The 20,031-nt window shown below is 35.7% G+C and overlaps 2 protein-coding genes across 2 annotated transcripts; one reads left to right on the plus strand and one right to left on the minus strand.

Annotated features, from left to right (window-relative positions):
- Positions 1 to 7,407: 7,407 nt before the first annotated feature.
- LOC105804407 (uncharacterized) lies at positions 7,408 to 9,047 on the minus strand. The gene is made up of 4 exons (XM_012637007.2): positions 8,910 to 9,047; positions 8,386 to 8,620; positions 8,229 to 8,284; positions 7,408 to 7,639 (listed from the first exon to the last, which is right to left on the minus strand). The coding sequence occupies exons 1-4, from the start codon at positions 8,949 to 8,951 to the stop codon at positions 7,469 to 7,471; spliced, it is 504 nt and encodes a 167-aa protein (XP_012492461.1). The 5' UTR covers positions 8,952 to 9,047; the 3' UTR covers positions 7,408 to 7,468.
- Positions 9,048 to 16,680: 7,633 nt separating this feature from the next.
- On the plus strand, positions 16,681 to 17,712 carry LOC105801180 (uncharacterized). The gene has a single exon (XM_012632515.1). It carries the CDS (start codon positions 16,681 to 16,683, stop codon positions 17,710 to 17,712), a length of 1,032 nt encoding a protein of 343 aa, XP_012487969.1.
- Positions 17,713 to 20,031: the final 2,319 nt, after the last annotated feature.

Below are 20,031 nucleotides of genomic sequence, written 5' to 3' on the forward strand. Positions count from 1 at the left end.
TAGTAAGACAAAATATCGAATTGGTATTGATACCTTGACCCGAGTATCAATACTCAGGGTAAATTTATCGATACCTTGTGAAAGGTACCAATAGTTTTCGACGTTTGGGAATTTTGGTGAGAAATAAAATGCAAGTTTGGTATCAATTTTTCATGTGGTATCAATAACACTTTAAGAAAATATCGATATCGCTTCTTTAGTATCGATACCTATGTAACAGTTTGGGAAATTTTGAAATTTGGCCCATATGCAAGTTTGATTGAAATTTTTAGTACCCTTAGTGTATGTATGGCATGTTTTAACGATAAGAAGTGGTTGTGCGGCTATTATTCATGAATATAATTAAATAAAGATGACGATTGGTTACTTGAGAAGCCATTTGCTAAGTAAATGATACGTAATGGTAGTGTAATGTCCTAGTATTCGACCTCGGTGATCGGGTCGGGTATAGGGTGTTGCACCTAACTCACTATTTGGAATTGAACGACTAAAGGTTCCATAAAGTTTTGTGACGTTGGAGAAGCCTAAGGTGCAATATGGTTTGATCAAGTTCCAAGAGGAGTGCTAGACAACGAGTCATGTCGTGAAATGGAGATGTTGAAAGTCACAATATTATTCCTTGAAGTGCTAGAGTTGAAACATTGAGGCCACGTCATGGATTCCCTGCACCCTGCTTAGGAGATGTTCGTTCGTGACAGTGTGATGTCGCGATGCCAAGTCCTAGTTCTAAAGACCATGACGATTACTCAAGGGTATTTTGTAGGAATTTTTCCCTTTAACCTTTGTTAAGCTAAAACTTAAGTGACGGCATTTAAGTAATTCAACTTCCTGATATAACTACTTCTTGGCATCAAAATCAAAAATAAAGATGAGAATTAGAGGGAAAAATAGAGATTGAACAGAATTTTCTTAGTCTTTTTGTAAAGTATTCTTACCAGTTACTGTAGATTTTTCATTTTTGGTGGATTTTTGTAACACCCCAAATTCGGCCTAGACGTTATGGTCGAATCTGACGTGTCACGTTGAAGTGTCTTTCAAAAATTTAACTCGTTGGTAAAAGTTTGTTTCTAAGCTTAAGATAAACCCCTTTATTATTTAAATAACAAATCAACTAGACAAAACGTTTGTCTTGTTATCTGATATTATTTTAATAAGTTGGTCCAAAATTGCGGAAGCTTGTTAAATTCTATTGTTTAAAACTCGTGCCTTTGAAATCAATAATTATTTTAAAAAGTCGTTTTCTCCTATCTAGCAGTTTAAAATTTGTAAGTAAAAGCAAAATTAAAAATTTAAACCAACTCAAAGGCTTTATTACAAAAACAAAACCCAACTTATAATTTAAATTAAAATAAAAACAGGCGTGACCTTCGAGTATCTCGTAGCACCGAATCGCCTAAGGTTGAGGATTACCTGCACAGTTAAAAGGAGAGGATGAGTTTAGGAAACTCAGCGTGTAATCCCCTAACAGTCAATCAGTAATCATGCAGTACCAGTCTAGGCCTGAGCCCTATATAGTAACAGTACAGTGTGGGCCTTTGCCCAAAATAGTAACGGTGCGGGCCTTAGCCCAATACAGTAACCAATACAGTGCAATAATGCAACCCATCCTAATCCAGCCAACACACCACTCCGTACCACCAACACACAATGTGGGGATAAATTCGACCCACCTAGCCAACACACCAATATCGCAGCAAAGCTGCCAGTAACAGAATCGCAGCGAAGTTGCCAATAACAGTATATGTGGCAAAGCCACCAGTACAGTATACTTCCCCCATATCAATATCCCAACCTCATGTAGTATGTCATGTCATAAATCATACGTGAATGCAGAACGTCATACTCAGTAACAATCATATATATATCATTGAACAAATCAGCCATACATATCATAAGGCTATAATGGTCATTTCATCTCCTAGGGGTATAACAGTCATTTTACCCTATGGGGGGTATTTCAGTCATTTTACCCTTCGGGGTTATTTCGGTCATTATACCCTCCGAGGGTATTTCGTTTATTTTACCCTTCAAGGGTATTTCGGTCATTTTACCCTTCGGGGTATTTTAGTCATTTTACCCTTTGAGGGTATTTCGGTTATTTTACCCTTCCAAGGGTATTTCGATCATTTTACTCTTCGGGGGTATTTTTGTCATTTTACCTTTCAAAGGTATTTCGGTCATTTTACCCACGAATCGCAAGTTGGGCTTACCACTCGAGCGATCACACGCCTGTGTGGTCTCAAATGCCGTATCTACAACTTTTCAGCTTTTCGTCGATCTACGGTTGCAGTGGGGCGATTACACATCTGATTGTGAAAACGCTCCAAGATCCACGAGCACCCAAAATCTACATTCATACAAGTTTTTCATTAGTCGCTAAACAATAGGGTTAAACTCCTTTTACATTCTTAAACCAAAACTAAATTAATACTTGCCTTGCTTGTCAAAAGTGGCTTAGCCCACCTATATCACTGACGAAAGTTGACTAGAATCTTCTTGACGGATATCTGCATTGCAAACGAATTTATTAGACAAGGTTGCTTAATCATGTGGTTTAAATCCACTTCATGAAAACTTACAGAAATACAGCTAGCATTCGGCCTAACCCTAGAATGCTAGCCCACATACCTACCTTAGATTGTGAGAAGAGAGAAAGGTTTCGACGACTTGTTATTACTTGATACTCCCTTAATCCTTGAGGAGTTCGAACCGACAAAGAAGAGTGATATACAATTGAACCACAGACAATAAAGGGGGATAGTTCTCTATCAAAAAGAAATAATAGGAAGTAAAAATCAAGGACAGAAAGAGAGGGTTATTCGGTCAAAGAAGAAGAGGAGAAGAGAAAGAGATTCAGCCCACAAAGAAGAGATGAGGAGCAAAGAGAGGGAACTTCAGCAACAAAAGAAGAGGGAAGAGGAAAGTGTATTCGACAGAGGCAACCACAATTATTCGGCCAACACAAAAAAAAAGAGATGAGCAGAAAAAGATATCAAACACACCCGAGAGAAACACCAAGTCTTAGCAAAATTGGCACCCAAAAGCGAAAAGACAAGAACGCGAAACTGAACGAAACCAAAACTGACAGAAAGTAAATAACTTTAAAAATCGATTACCTTAAACCTTAAACCTTAAACCTCTCAGTTACACAACACGCCACCTTGCCACTTGACCACAAGCTCTTTTTGTGATATAAAACCAACACTAATATTTATAAGGCCTATATACCTATACCCAGATTCATTTAAGAACAAAACTAAAAATTCTGCCAAGGCCAAGACTTGAACCCAGGCTTCTTAAACACTCCCATACACACCTAAATCACTTAGCCATTAAAGCAAATAAGCAATTTGTGTCAAAACATGCAAAAATTAAAGACTTAGATTTTTGGGGCATTACAATTTTCTTCATTTCTTTCTTGTGGACAACATTGTAAGGGTGAAGTTGATACAATTTCCAACTCCATGCTATTTTGGAGAAAATTCTAAATTCAAACTTCATATTCTTCATTAATAATATGTTTATAATGGTATTTCATATCATTTCAATGGTGTTGAGTTGATTTCTTATGATGGTTGACTGTGATTTTAACTATCGATTGATGTTATCATAAATGCTTGACTTGATCAAATGTCCAATTGTTTCGATGTACTCCGTATAATAGAATTAACGACTCTAGTTGAAAACTTAGATAGGTGAAACTGAGAAGAAAACCTATCGTGTGTTAAATTTGATACAATCAAGCTAAGTAGTAAGATCAAGAGGTGAGCTATTAACAAGATGAGAACGAGTGGAGATCCTAATTAGTGATTCTTGTGTTAGGATGAGACAAAAAGGAGATTCCTAGCTATGAATAATATCTAGGATAGTCGAGCACACATAGTGGCTTAATAATCAATTAAATGATTAATTGACCATCGCCTTAATCACTTGCATAGTCTAAACAAGGAAGAGGGTAAATAGTTAGGTTACTTGCACGTTAAAATAGATTAGTTACTTTTATAATTCCTATGTGGTTGGCACTAATATTCTTTGAATTGATTAAACTAGTAATTACAATGTGAGTAGGTTAATTGACTTGTGCATTCCCTTATCAATCCTTGTGGAAGAAAGATCCTTGGAATACTTGTCTAAGTGTTCCATTGTAACTATTATATTACAATTTGCCATTGTTGTGCTTATCGTGCTTACACTGCTAATATTATTTGTGTGTTTGAAGTGAGCGTTTACAAGAAATCAATGGCGCTTTATAATTGGTCCAAAAAATTTATTCATCTACAATTGTGTCAAATTCTTAATGTCGCTAGTAGCTGGGATGAGCTTCCAACCTATTTTAGATCTCCTTAAAATAATATTGGTCCATTTCTTACCTTTATTCAAGGGTTTGCATTTACTAATTCCGTAATACTACATAAACTAGAGAGTCGATCTTAAATAAGGGTATAGCGGTAATTGCAGTTCACTTCGATTCGACAGTTTTTGACAAATTTGGACTTTGTCAATATATACATTTGGGTTTAAAAATCTAATATTGCAATTCTTTTTTCTTTTCACAACAGTCATAATACATGCTCTAAATTCATTAAACATTTATAAAAAGAATTAAATAATTAAAACTAGCATCATAATCATCCTCAAGACCATTTCAAAAATCATTCTAAAGTTAAGTTATTAAGTTGATAAATTATTCAAAGTTGTTAAAATGATTTTCCTTTGCTTTTAGTTTAACATCGAAGATTCAAGATCATATAATCAAAAGAAATTTGAGTTTCATAAAAAATATTAAAGATGAATTATTTAAGTTGGTTTTAATTTGGAAACATAAAATAAAAAATTTAAATTTTAGGAGATTAAATTAGTTAATTTCAATATTATACTAACAAATCGGCTAACACTATCAAGGGATACAAAATTTCAATAATTTATTTAATTGATTTTGATGTTTTGAAATTTAAAATGTCAATAAAAATTAAAACCTTCGATAAAAGGGTAAACAAATACAAATTGACAATTTTAATACATTATTTTAATTTCTACTACTTTTTCACTTTAATATTTAATAATTTTTAACCTGGTAAATATTTTTAAAAACCAAAGATATTTTTTTGGGTGTAAACATAATATAACATATATAGTCGACTATCGTTAAAGATACTACTCATTAACCTAAAACACATAATATATACACTTGTGCAATAACCAAAATGCCCCTTATCAAACTTCCTACAACAAATTTAAGCTTATGGTCTAAAGGTCAATTTCATTTTATCATGGTGTAATACCTCTTTAAAGCCTCCAACAATTCCACTTAGGCACAAAATAAATTTCCAGTTTAGTCCCAGATTTCACATAATTCCAAGGCATTATTTAAAGCTTTCAAATGCAATTTATTCTGGAGTTACTAGTATTTTTGAAATTTACTATTCATACCTTAAAATAATGTTGTTATCGACAACGAAAATTTGAGGACATTACAATGAAGCCCTAACGTGAGAAGGGAAGGTCCAAAGCAGTTGATCAAGTATGGGCGAAAGGAAGCCCCTTAGCTACTTCTTGTGTAAGGGCCCTCATAAGGTGCGAGATTGCCCCACCAAAGCTAAGTTGTCATCCATTAAATCTTTGAGTGAATCGAAAGCTGAGGGTAGCGATAGTAATTAAAAGCCTCGAGTAGGGAGGCTTGGCGTGATTAGAGCCGTGGAAGTTATGCACCACAAGAAGTTGAGTGTTTAGACTAGGTACCATTTTTAGGGTTTCAAAAGGCGAAGGTTAATTAAGCACCAAGGGAGAGTGCTACATCGAGACAAGTGGTGAAGTTTGACCCCTCTTATGCAAGAGTGTAATGGAAAAGTGCAAAAAGTGAATGAACGATGGGACCAAGAGCGAAAGTTCCATCGAGATAAGACATGGTCATAGACAATTTGCGGGTAGAGCACTTAGAGTCAGGACCTCAAAGGTGTTGTTCATGTCATAGGCATCGAAACAATTTAGAGAATAGAGTGTGGAGCTCCTTTAGCAACAATCTGCTCCTGAGCAACCCACTAAGGGTGTGAAGTAAACCCCTTTTAGTGTTGGCAAAAGCCTCCAAGTGTAGATAAAGGCCATCAAGGGCCTAAGGAGGCCCCCTTAGCTGCAACAAGTTCAGAATGGTGCATGTGCAAGAAAGAGTCCATAGGTTCCTAAAACATCCCAAAAGTCTCTAAAACATATGAGAAGACTCTAAAAGCCCCAAAAGAGTCCAAAAGTCTAAAAAAGATGCCAAAACCTTATGGAACCGAGTAGAACCTTTCTAAAGGTCTAGAATACTCTAAAAATGTAGAGACTTGTATAGAATTGCATAGATTCTTCTAGAAATATGATCTTGATTGTCCATTGGAATCAATTTCAATAGTTGAATCAAAAGGCCTTGGCTATATAAAGAAAGACACCCTCCCTCATTTGTAATTGAAGCTAGCTTAAGAGTAACAACACTTCCAACATTCTCCCAACTCTCTTGCCTGCTTAGGTGTACTCTTTTGTTGTGTTTGTCTAAACCTAGAAGCTAGAGAGTGCGTCTCCGAGAAAGATCAAAAGTTGTACTTAGACTGCAAAACACCTAGATGGCTAACACAAACCTAGTCACTTCAATTATTTCTCAATTCCCCTAAATATCAAATCTAAACTATCTAAACTTTATATCCCGAATTCTGTAATGTCCAAATTTTCTTGTATGATCTCTTACCATTCTCATTAATTAGTAAAGCCATAATATTTTCTTCTCAAACACCTCTCTATTCTCCTACACTATCATTACCTTCAACATCTAAACATCAACCTTGTTATTATCTAACCATTACTATAATATTTTACCAACAATCAAAACTATCCTCAAGCATAATCTTACCACCTAAAATCTATATTACAACAAATCCCCCATTGCCTAAATATGCTTTATCTCACCACCTCAAAATATTATATTTTATCTCACCATCTAAAACTACCTTCTAAACAGTAACAAAATCAAAACTCATCCAAAAACACAACAAATAATAAATAAAAATCCAAATCAATAAAATTTTAAAAAGAAAACCCAAAAATAAATGAAAACTACATCAATCAAAAAGAAAAGACAAGACTTATTTTAACTCAATTTAAACTTAGAAAAGATGAAAAGAGTAAGTCGATGGTGTTAGTTGAAAAAAAACACTAACCGCAACAACGAAAATGATAACATAAATAGCCATTAATTAAGAGAAAGATGATAAGAGCAAATTAAAATCACCAAACCAGATGCTATTATTTGAACCAAAGAATAACTGAATCATGAGATTTTTATTTTTTATACTAAGAGCAGTATAGAAGTAAATTCTTTAACAGTTTTGCAATTACATATATCTCAGTTTTTGCAATTACATATATCTCATTTACACATGCTCAAGCATTAATTGCTTTTAATAAAAATCAAATATAAATTTTTTCAAATCTGACATAGTTACATGGAAGAGTTAAAGAGCAAAATTAGTTTAGGAAGATTGTCAAGAGCCAACATGAAAACTCCCGCCAACATAAACATCAAAACAAAAGCTAAAGAAACTTTTGCAATGTAAAGAAAACTTATTCCTGGTTTTGGAACCATTTTGCGAGAATTAGTAAGATCAACCTTCTGTTAAGAATGAAAACAAATATAATAAAACATGTTAGCCAAGAGAGACATCAAAATTCTATTAAAGTGAATGAGTATAATAAAATATATATCAATCAAGAATATGAGATGAACATGTATAGAGAGTTGAAACAATAAAATGACTTACGTAAATCAAGATTTTTATTGTTAAAAATATAATCTAGTTTGATGTTTATAATAAGCATATTTGTTGAAAATGATATGGGTTTGAATGGTTATTTGAAAATGTTAAAAACTTTGAAACAAAATTGATTTCTCATTACTAATTTCCAGTAACAGCAACTAGATCATGAGGAAATAGCACCTGGACTAGGAAGGTTTTCAATTTGGCATTCCCTTTTTACAACACTTCATCCATGTAATGACACAACCACTATAATTCCAAACTAGTCTTAGAACTGCAGATATGCAACTGAAGACGTAAAGCAGCTTACTGGAGGCACGTAATGCTTACAAAATTTTATTTCTTCTTTGTCATGAAAACATTAATCAAATCATCCTGACAATTGTTCAATCTGAAAACTGCTTGACAACATACATTAAAGGGAATGCTAGAGGATGTTATTACCTTTCCATTAGGAATCTGTGTCGGAAATCCCCGAACATGTTTGCCGTTTCCAATGCCTAAACAGGAAACACGGACAAGGATGTAAGAAAGTGAGAACCTACACAATCCCAACACCCAAAAGCATAATTATATTTTAAACAGATAAGAAGTCAAGTACCAGGAAAATCCATTTCAGAAACAGTTTGCAAATTCCAACCATTGCCATAATTCACAAGAACAGCATCAGGGCCAAAAATAATGGGTTCCTCCCCTTCTCTAATGGATTCAATATGCAAGGCAACCGGAGCTCCGATACCCAACTTTCTATTTATCAATGACACTGCAAATCCGGCCTTAGTACCCGCTGCAAACCGGGTTTTCTTGCCGGTACTTTTGCATAAAACCTCTAAATACTACACATTCCAACACAAATAAATAAATGATAACCGATTTGACTGCTTCCGGAAAGTAAAATCAGCATAAAAAATCGTGTTTTTTATGGAACATGTAGTGTATTAACAAAACCCATTGATAAACTAGCATCAAAATTCAAATTTTCGAATCAATTTCACAGTTATAGGAGATAATTGCCATCCCCCCACCAGCGGCAGCATATGTCGACATGCATGAACTTAAAGATATATACATGGAAAAGAAAAATACACAGAATTTAAGATAAAAGAAGAGAAAAAGATAGTTTACTGGAGGAGGCTTTGGGGAATTGGCTTGTTCAGCTTCTGACATGGATGGGGATCGGAGAAACAGGGAAGAAACAGCTGCGAACGAGTTGACATCAATTTTAAATTAGTTTATCAAGAAATATATAATAGTATTGTTCACGAAAGCCCATTGTATCTCAAATCTAGCCCAAAAATCCATTTCTTCCTAAAAAATTCCAAATCCTTGTATCAAATTTTTAAAATTTTTAATTTTTTAAATTATGATTTTTAAAATGCATGCTTTAAAAATACTAATATTTATAATTATTTTGTTCGGATAATTTTTTAAAAAATGAGTTATTGAAATTTCATAAACTAACAATAAAAGAAATACTGATATTAACAATTAAAATGTGGATACATGCACGAAAAATATGTAATATGAGTACTATAAATTTGTGAAAATATGTAAATATGATTAATAACATAAAACATATTAAATTTTAAATCAAATAAATATTTGTTGAGTATTTTTTTCGTTGTGTCGCATTGAAGAGGACAGTCGAATATTTATATACATGGTTACTGTTCATAGAATTGACGTTTTTAGTAAACTCTATGCATGTTGGACATGTGTAACTCCTTGGGTATATGCGAGCTAAGATCGCGAGCTCTCCTTGCTGACTTCTTACTGTAAATCTTGCACGCATCCATCTGGTAGGGCCTAGCCGAGTCGCAGGTAGGCAACCCGGACCTTATTTGGTTTTCGGGTTGGAAATCATAAGTATATAACAATCTAGTCCCCTATTGGGTTTAAGGACGGTTATAAAGTGGTGCTCTTTAGAGCCATCACTTTGATTTATACATCTTGCAGAATACGCAACGACCACTGGAATATGACATTAACTTCGCCACATGTACGAGTCAATCGCACCTATTTGTATCTAACTATTAGTGCTCCTTGGTTATTTGAACCGTCAAAACGTAGGGAAAAGAAACTTCCTTAAAATGGGGTTTTGAAACCCTGAACTTACAATTTTAACATTTTTTACAACCAGGCTCGATTGAGGCTTTCTTCAAGGTAAATCTTGGTAACTTTCTCGTCTTAGGTTTTAGCTTTCTTCTATATTTTTTTCTTTTTTTTTCTACATCAGAAATATGTCGAGAATGAGGGGGTTAGTGGTCGAATAATTCCCTATTCCCACCACGAGAGCATGCTTTGAAGATCATTGTAGAAGCTAACTTCTTCATTTCCACTACAAAATAAGAAGAAATGAGTCGAGCTTTGGGCGCACGGGGGATTCAAATCCCTAATTTTGCTTATGAATTCTTAGTTCCTGATGGGCCACACAGGCTTATTGATACTAGTGACAGCAGCTTCTTGCTACCCATCCATGCTCTAGAAGTCAGGTTCTACTTACCATTGCATTCATTATTCTGTCATCTCCTTCAAGAGTACCAGATCGCTACTGGTTAACTCTGTGGGTTCTCCTAGTGGATCACAGTGGCTTATTTTATCAATTGTTGTCGACGTAATGAAGCACCACAGCTTGCGGTTTTCCAACCCAAAACCAGAAGAATTCGTCAGGCTTTTATTATTTTTCTCCTCGCGATAAAACTAAAACTATAATTGCGAATCAATGTCCTAATATTCAAATAAATTGAGGAAAATATATTAGGGTGAGATGTAAGCTTGCTAACAGATTTGATTTTACCACAAAGTGGTTTACACCGAGTACAGGCATGTGCTCATTCAAGCGAACCGTTAGGACAGATGGTAGTTCAGCCTAGTTGGAAAGGCTTCACGTTGGCAGTTTATTGGTTATCGAAGATATTATAACCGTGAGGAACGTGTTTCGATACTATTTGGATAGCCTTAGCCCCAATGGGTATAGGCGAGGTGACAATAGGGAAGTTGTTTAGGAATTAGGTGCGAACCCTGAAAAACGGACATGACCCCACGTAGTCAAAGATGTCAACAATGATCTAGGTCTAATCTTGACAAGATTTAAAGAGAAACCCAAGAACTTCTTTTATAGTTACTGTAGGATGAAACTTCGCCCTAGATTTTGGTGGTCTCATTGCAGGAAGAAAGTGGTGCCAATATTAATTTGATAACTACTCTTGCTGATACTAAAATAGTGTATCTCGAGAAATTAATGAAGCTATAGACTTACGAGCTTCTCTGAGGGAAATGTGCAAATAACGCAAAATCGATGTAGGGGCTATTAACGTGGTTATCAGTAGTTTAAAGGAGGCAAATAGTAGAAGGCTAGAGTTTTGTTGTAAAAGGAGGGTAGATCATGCTGGGCCCTATGTTCTGATGGCCATTACTCCTACTTCTCCATTGGTGAGCTCACCATCTGTGGCTTGTAAGAGTTCTCCAATCATTGTTCATGGTAGTTCTTCTCCTTCTATTCCTATTTGTATCCCTCGTCCCCCTTTATCTCTTGTTGAGGAGCCATCTATTGAAGATAATGGCGAGCTACTCCCAGGTCACAAGTGTTTGAGCACGAGGGAATTGTAGAGTATGGTTGAGAAGTGGAAAGCTTCTATGCCAAAAACTGCAAAAAGGCGAATGTGTGAAGTTGAGTCATCTAATGGTTCGCAGAAGTCTCCTTTATCGAAACTCAATTCCTCTCTGCAAGCTCTCCTGGATGAAGCCACCATGATGAGTTTGGGCCTTGATGAAAGTGTTAGTGGGGCAGAGGCTAATCAGAAGTAGCTTGGAGGAACATTGGCAGAGGCTAATCAGAAGTAGCTTGGAGGAACATTGGAGATCTCTCGCAAGTAATATCTTAAGATGATGGAGGAAAATGAAATGCTCTACAAGAAAAATAAAGAGCTCGCTGGGAAATTGGGGGCTGCACAAGTAAAAAATGATGAATTATCTGGTAAGGTCATGGATTAAAGAGAGAGAAATGATGCCTTAGACACTGAGTTGAGGAGAACTGCTGAAGAGCACAAGGCAACCGTGAACGAAATATTTACAGAACATAAGGCTGTGATGGCGAGCTCAAAGCAAAAACAAGTAGAAGCCTTAGAAAAATTCAAGAAGGAGACTCTAGAAACTTTGAGCAGTCTCGCCGTAGAACTCAAGTTAAACGCACTTTTGCATACTCAAGTTATGGCTGGCCCTTCCGATGCTCATACAGTTGACTTCGACACCCTCCACGAGGTTGATTTGAATCAACTTTGTTTTGATGTTCGTTTCTCATTGGGAGCTACTTAGGATAAGTTCGAATCTAAATGGAAGAACTCGAAAGATTTTTACCTTGACGAGGGTCCTCCTGAGCTGAACGTTGTACCTACTGATAAAAATGACAATACCATTGTTGCGCCTATTGAAAACATGAAAGTTGTAGAGAGAAGACAGAGGGAAGATGAGATCACCAACGATTTTGAAGGGGGAGAGAATATACCTTAATCGGTTGTAAGCATGCGTTACTCTTCTTATTATTTGAATGAAAAAAATTAAATATTGAAAAATTTCAAGTTTACTTTTTAGTGTTATGGCATTTCATCTTTCTACGAACTCAAGCAATTTTTGAATTTAATCAAATCTTGAACTTAAACAAATTTTGAACTTTCAACAAATTTTGGGCTTAAGCAAATTTTGAACTTAAGGATATTTTGAACTTAAGCAAGTTCTGAACTTGGGTGGATTTCGAAGTACCTTCTCAAAAATCATTAAGTGACTTAGTGCAATTCGAACCATTAACTACATTGGAGCTACGGGCTTGAATTTGTGAGCCCTTATATTGTAAGTTGGAAACATAGGTCTGCTCCTTGAGTTATAGTTGCAAGCTTAACTCTACGAGCTCTTAGAATATCAGCTCGGCTAGCTATTTTTGTAGGTTACGATCATAAACTGGCAAACCTTTATAACATCAGCTGGGAGCATAGGTCCGCTACCTGTGTAAGAGCTGCAAGCTTAACTCTACAAGCTCTTAGAATACCAACTGGGAGCATAGGTCCGCTAGCTATTTTTGGAGGTTGCAATCATAAACCGACAAACCTTTATAACATCAGCTAGGAGTGTAGGTTCACTAGCTGTGTTGGAGCTGCGAGCTTAACTCTGCGAGCTCTTAGATTACTAGTTGGGAGTGTAGGTCCACTAGCTATTTTTTGGAGGTTGCAATTGTAAACCGACAAAACTTTATAACATCAATTAGGAGCGTAGGTCTGCTAGCTGTGTTGGAGCTGCGAGCTCTTAGAATACTAACTAGGAGCGTGGGTTTGCTAGTTGTTTTTAGACGTTGCGATTATAAACTTATAATAGCCCGTTTTTAGTGAAATCAGAACAGTGGTTTCGAGACCACAAATCTGAGGTCAAAAAACTTATTTTAATATTATTTTAATATCTACAGCATGATAAAATTATAGTATAAAATTTTCGTTAATAAATTTTAACATTTACATGTTCAATTTGATGAAAATGACTAAATGGCGTAAAGTGCGAAAGTTGTGTTCTATTAGGTAAAGGTGTTAAAGAGCCATAGAACTTTAAAGTAGAGGTCCTTATGTGGTAATTAGACCATTAAAGATGATAGTGGATGAGCATGGCTTGGCAATTTTGTTATTTTTAAAGTTAGGTAAGGTTAAAATAGTAATTAGGTAATAAATGAATAAAATTAAATAAAACACAAATGGTCATCTTTTTCATACTTGCATGCACCAAAATTTACAGCAAAGAATGACCATTTGAGAGCTTGAAATTGTTGCAAAGAAAATCTCTTGCATGTAAGTGATCTTTTGTCTTGTTTTTGTTGATTTTTATGTTTTCGGGATCATTGTAGCTTTAACTAGCTAAATAGGGGACTAATTTGCAATATGGTTGAAAGTATAGGGTTTTTTCATGAGAAAATTTTAGTTGTTTTTCAAGTTTAATGGAAGAAAATGAATCCTTATTGTTAATTAACAACTTTTGTTAAGTGATTTTTAATGAAATTATCAAATAGGGATTAAATTGATAAATATGAAAATTATGTGTTAAATGTGAGAAATTGTGAAATGTATGAGCTGCTATAGGCTTATAAGATATTTTTCTAGGCTTGAGTATGGTGAAATTGCATGAATTTCATTTCTAGGAGCCTAGGGACTAAATTCTAAAAAAGTCAAATGTATAAGGGCAACATAGTAAATTTCCCAAAACTTGAATTTTGGATTGAATTGTATAGAATAAAGATTAAATTAGTTAAATTTGATTATATAGATCAAGAAAAGCAGCATACGGAATTAGATCGGGGGAAAGATAAAGTATTGGATTGAACGATCGTGTTTCCGTTGTATGTATGTGAATGGTTTAATTATTATGTATAATTATCAAGTGCATAACCGATGAAGTACAAAAAAATACCGAGCCCCGTTTAAACCTTAGAAATTCATAGGATACAAATAACATGTCATTAGGGTTACCGATTTCGACTCTTATGAGCTTACTGATACTCATCTCGTATGAGCTTACCATTATTTAGCTCAGAAGAGCTTACAGTTTATCTCTCGTATGAGCATACATGTATAAGAATTGACGGATTATAGTTTAGTACACCTCGTGTGTATTACTTGCATATCTAACGATATTTTAAGTGGTTCAATGGGCATAGTGTTATTACGAGATTATACAAGTTCAATACGAACTAGTACATGTATTTACATGGAAAGGGTTTATATATGATATACGGATACACGGTATAGATATTACATGTACATGGAATTTAATAATTTTTGAATTCATACATGATTCTCGATTTTTATATGAATACATGGCTAACTTGGTTATTGATTATGTGATAGGCTTTGGCCAAATTGAATTGCATTATGCTTTGAGTTACTTACCTAAATTGTGGTTAAATGGTAAGTTTAATTCTGTGTTATACAAACTTACTAAGTTTAATTGCTTTCTTTGTTTATTTTTTCGTGTTTTATAGTGATTCGGAAGCTTGTTCGGATTAGAAGTCGTCAAGGATCGCATCACACTATCAAACATTATTTTGGTACTTTTGACTTTATATTTTGGGTTAAATGACATGTATAGGTCTTTTTGGCTAATGGAAGCCTATATGTTTTGTTGTGTATTTAACCATTTGATTTGGCTTGAATTTTGTATATTTTGTTATGTAAATATGTAAATGGCTTTATTGTATATGATGTATGGTTTTCATGTGAATGCCTTGTTTGTGAATTGGTATTTTGGGTACCAAATGATTGAGATTGATAAGTGGTATGCATGATAAGTTTATGCACAATGATGCATATATGTGATTGACCCTTTAGGTTGATTTTGGAGGCATAATTGACAAGTTTTTAAGTGACTAATTGAGATGCCTACTAGCATCATACTTGTATGTGTTGATATTACATGTTATAAACTTGATATTGGTTGGTTTTGAATGCCTATTTATGCCATGGTTATATACAAATTGATGTGTGTAGGTTGATACCAATTTGGGTGAGAAATATGGCTTGGAAAATGATCTATTTTTGTCCACACAGGTAGAGACATGGGTATGTGTCTTAGCCGTACGTGACACACGGCCAGATGACATGGTCGTGTATCCCCTGTAACTTTTTAGAAAGCAAGCTAGTAGCATCACACGGCCTAGCACACGGGTGTGTGGCTTGGCCGTATGGCATAAGTCAGTATACCCTCCAATTTTCACACAGCCTGGCACACGGGCATGTGAGGCCATTTCAAAGTGTGCACGACCTAGCACATAGGTGTATGGTCTAGCCGTGTGACCCAAGTTAATGAGTTACACGAGTGCAGACACGGGCTGAAACACGACCGTGTGTTCCCTTTTTGAATGCCCACACGGCTTGAGACACGGGCATGTCTCTTGGCAATGTGAGACTCATAGCTTGGCCACACGGGCGTGTATCCCCTACACTTTGAAAAGTTTCAATATTTTTCAGAAAATTTCTTGAGTACTCGGTTTAGTTCCAAACTATTTTAATGTTTATTTGGGGCCTCAAGGGCTCGTATTAGGGACTATATGAATGAATTTGAATAGTGTTTGATTTGAATGAGAAATGAATATTATTTTATCTATAAGTTTGGTAATGCTTCGTAACCCTCTTTCGGCGTGGGATACGGGTTAGAGGTGTTACATTTATTGGTATCAGAGCTACAGTTTAGGCAATTTTCAGACTAACGTAGCGTATGTGAGTCTAGCTATACATGCCATTTTATAACCTGTGATAGTATGATGTCTCCTGACAGTTTAAATCATGTTTTCATATAGTAATGGATTCCAATTGAGCAGACTTTAATGATGTAGAAAGTGACGCACCAGCCTCCATTCGTAGAGTAGCGCCATCTGGGTCGAGACCAATACCTGAGGGTTGTGGATGAAAGGCTAATGAAGCCTTCTTCCAAATGTTCACTGAGTTTGTCCGTACTAATCCGGTTGCTCAGCAACCTTCACCCCCCACATTTTCCCCAACCAGTCATCGTAGCTCTTCAAGTTTTAGAACCTATACGCATGAGCAAACAGGATGTTGATAAAATTTGAAAATATGAGGCCGAAGAGTTTAGGGCTATTATTGATAATAATCCGAAGAGAGCCGAGTTTTGGCTAGAGAATACGATCAAAGTTTTTGATGAACTGTCTTGTACGCCAACAGTATATGTTAAATGTGTCGTATCTCTTTTGAAAGATACCACATATTAGTTGTGGAACACGTTAATCTCCGTAGTACCGAGAGAACGGGTCACATGGGGATTCTTTCAGACAGAGTTCAGAAAGAAGTATATAAGTCAGCGATTCCTCGATCTAAAGCGCAATGAATTTCTAGAGCTAAAATAGGGTCGTATGACCATAATCGAGTATGATAGAGAGTTTGTTAGATTAAGCAGGTATGACAGAGAGTGCATTCCAACCGAAGTGGTTATGTGTAAACGGTTTGAAGATGGGTTGGATGAAGATATTAAGCTTTTAGTTGGAATTCTTGAACTGAAAGAATTTGTTGTGTTAGTTGATAGAGCACACAAAGCACAGGAGCTTAATAAGGAAAAGAGAAAAGTTGAATTTGAAGCTAGAGATTTGAGAAAGAGATTTAAGGGAAATTCATATCAGTCAGCAACGAAGAAATCTAAAGAACATTACTACCGTTCTACTGTTTCTGTGGGGCATTCTAATAAAGATAGGGATACGAGACACTACAGTCCTAAACCCCAGGCTACATCTGTAGCGAGTGTGGGTAGTGTTGGAAATGCTAGACTCGAGTGCAAACACTGTAACAGACCACATTATGGCAAGTTTCGAGTGAAAAGTAGAGCATGTTTTAGATGCGGTTCCTTCAACCACTACCTTAGAGATTGCCTTGAGAACTCTGAAAAAGAAAAAGGTCAAACCGTGAGGCCGAGCAAGACAGTTGTTAGAAGGAGACCACCCCGAAATACTGGAAATATGAGTTGTAGTCGACGTGTAATGAGAGATTCTGCAGTGAGATCTGAGGCATGGGCGCCAGCCAGAGCTTACGCTATTCGCGCTCGCGAAGATGCATCAGCGCCATATATTATCACCGGTACTTTTTCTCTGTATAACACTTATGCAACTGCTTTGATTGATCTCGGATCAACCCATTCTTATGTATGTACAAATTTAGTGTCTAGTAAGAATTTATCTATTGAGTCCACTGAATTCATGGTTAAGGTATCAAACCTCTTAGGTCAGTATGTCCTAATTGATAAAGTTTGCAAGAATTTTCCTTTGATGACTTGGGGTTATAGTTTTCTGGCCGATTTGATACTTTTACCGTTTGATGAATTCGATGTGATTTGGGGTATGGATTGGCTGACTCAGCATGATGTGGTTGTAAATAGTAGACGAAAGCTTATATAATTAAAATGTCAGAATGGTGAGACTCTTCATATAGAATTGATGATTTGAGTGGGTTGCCTATTATGATATCGGCTATGTTAGCACAGAAGCATGTGAGAAAAGGTTGTGATGCTTATCTTGCTTTTGTATTGGATACCAAAGTGTCTGAATTGAAGATTGAATCGATGTCAGTAGTTTGTGAATATCCAAATGTGTTTCCAGAAGAGTTACCCGAGTTGCCACCAATCAGAGAGGTTGAGTTTGCTATTGAGTTAGTATTGGGAACATCACCGATATCGATAGCTCCGTATAGAATGGCTACTATAGAGTTGAAAGAGTTGAAAGCTCAATTGCGAGAGTTAACAGATAGTGGTTTTGCACGACCGAGTTTCTCGCCCTAGGGTGCACCAGTTTTGTTTGTAAAGAAGAAAGATGGATCAATGAGATTGTGTATCAATTATCGATAGCTTAACAAGGTTACGATTAAGAATAAATATCCATTACTGCGAAATGATGATTTATTTGATCAGCTAAAAGGTGCAATGATATTGTTAAGATTGATATACGTTCTGGTTACTATCAGTTGCGGGTTAAAGATTCGGATGTGCCAAAAATTGCATTCAGAACCAGGTACAGACACTATGAATTTCTTGTTATGCCATTTGGGTTGCTCCTACAGTATTTATGGACTTGATGAATAGAATCTTCAGACCATATTTATATAAATTTGTTGTTGTATTCATTGATGCTATCTTGATTTATTCCGGAGATGAGTCTGAACATGCTGAGCATTTGAGAATTATGTTACAAACTTTGAGAGATAAACAACTATTTTCTAAATTCAGCAAATGTGAGTTTTGGCTCCGAGAAGTTGGGTTTTTAGGACACATTGTATCGGCGGGAGGCATTAGAGTTGATCCGAGAGAGATTTTAGTAGTTGTTGACTGGAAACCACCAAGAAACATATCCAAGGTCAAAAGTTTTCTTAGATTAGTGGGCTATTATCGAAGATTTGTAAAAAGGTTCTCAATGATAGCTACACCGATGACTTGGTTATTGTAGAAAGATGTAAAGTTTGAGTGGTCTGAAAAATGTCAACAGAGTTTTAATTAGTTGAAAGCATTGTTAACAGAAGTACCAATTTTAGTTTAGCCTGAGTTGGTTAAAGAATTTGTGATTTTCAATGATGCGTCATTGAACGGTTTGGGATGTGTTTTAATGCAAGAAGGGAAAGTGATACATATGCTTCCAAACAATTAAAGTTGCACGAGAAAAATTATCCGACACACAACTTGGAGTTGGATGCTATTTTGTTTGCATTGAAAATTTGGCGACACCATTTATTTTGTGAAAAATGCCACATATTTACCGATCACTAGAGTTTTAAGTATCTGATGTCATAAAAAGATCTAAATTTAAGACATCGAAGATGACACAAATTGTTGAAAGATTATGAGTTAGTCATTGATTACCATTCGGGGAAGGCGAATGTAGTCGCGGATGCTTTGAGTAGAAAATATTTATTTTCTTTGCGAGCGACGAATACGCAATTGATTTTTTTTATGATGGTTCGATATTGGTCGAGTTAAAAGCTAAACCGATGTTTCTTCAGTGAATCTGCGAGACTCAGAAATGTGATAATGAATTGCAAGCTAAACGAGTATAGTGTGAGTCAACTTTTGATTCTAAGTTTCAGGTTGGACCTGATGGTTGTTTATTATTCCGAGGTAAGTTGGTGTATCGAAGAATCTAGAACTTATACAGAAAATTTTGCACGAAGCTCACAGTGGTAGCTTATTCGTTCATCTTGGTAGTAACAAAATGTACAGTGATTTGAGATAGATGTACTACTGGTCGGGTATAAAAGGCGACATTTTTGACTTTGTGTCCAGAATTTGTCAATAGGTTAAAGTCGAACATCAAGTGCCTTCAAGATTGTTATAGCTAGTGATGATACCAGAGTGGAAATGTGATAGAGTTACGATGGATTTCGTATCGGGATTACCTCTATCTCCTAAAAAGAAAGATGCTACATAGGTCATTTTTGATCGTTTGACGAAGTTTGCACATTTTATTTTGGTGCGTACAGACTTCTCACTTGATAGGTTGGTTGAGTTGTATATTTCTGAAATCGTCAGACTACACGGAGTGCCAGTCTCTATTATTTCGGATAGAGATCTGCGGTTTACATCATAATTTTGGAAGAAGTTAGAAGAAGCTTTGGGTACGCGGTTACATTTTAGCACTACATTTCATCCTCAAACCGATGGTCAATCTGAGAGAGCGATTCAGATTCTCGAAGATATGCTTCGTTGCTGTGTTTTAAAGTTTGAAGGTAAT

This window comes from Gossypium raimondii, chromosome 11, assembly GCF_025698545.1.
Source record: "Gossypium raimondii isolate GPD5lz chromosome 11, ASM2569854v1, whole genome shotgun sequence".
Lineage (NCBI taxonomy): Eukaryota > Viridiplantae > Streptophyta > Magnoliopsida > Malvales > Malvaceae > Gossypium > Gossypium raimondii.

Excerpts from the sequence above, each read along its gene's own strand:
- LOC105804407 (XM_012637007.2), bottom strand. The coding sequence starts at position 8,951 with ATGTCAGAAGCTGAACAAGCCAATTCCCCAAAGCCTCCTCCA. Across the intron at positions 8,621-8,909 it reads ATTCCCCAAAGCCTCCTCCA|TATTTAGAGGTTTTATGCAA; the intron begins GTAAACTATCTT and ends TGGAATGTGTAG. Across the intron at positions 8,285-8,385 it reads TTCTGAAATGGATTTTCCTG|GCATTGGAAACGGCAAACAT; the intron begins GTACTTGACTTC and ends TTTCCTGTTTAG.
- LOC105801180 (XM_012632515.1), top strand. The coding sequence starts at position 16,681 with ATGACCATAATCGAGTATGATAGAGAGTTTGTTAGATTAAGCAGGTAT.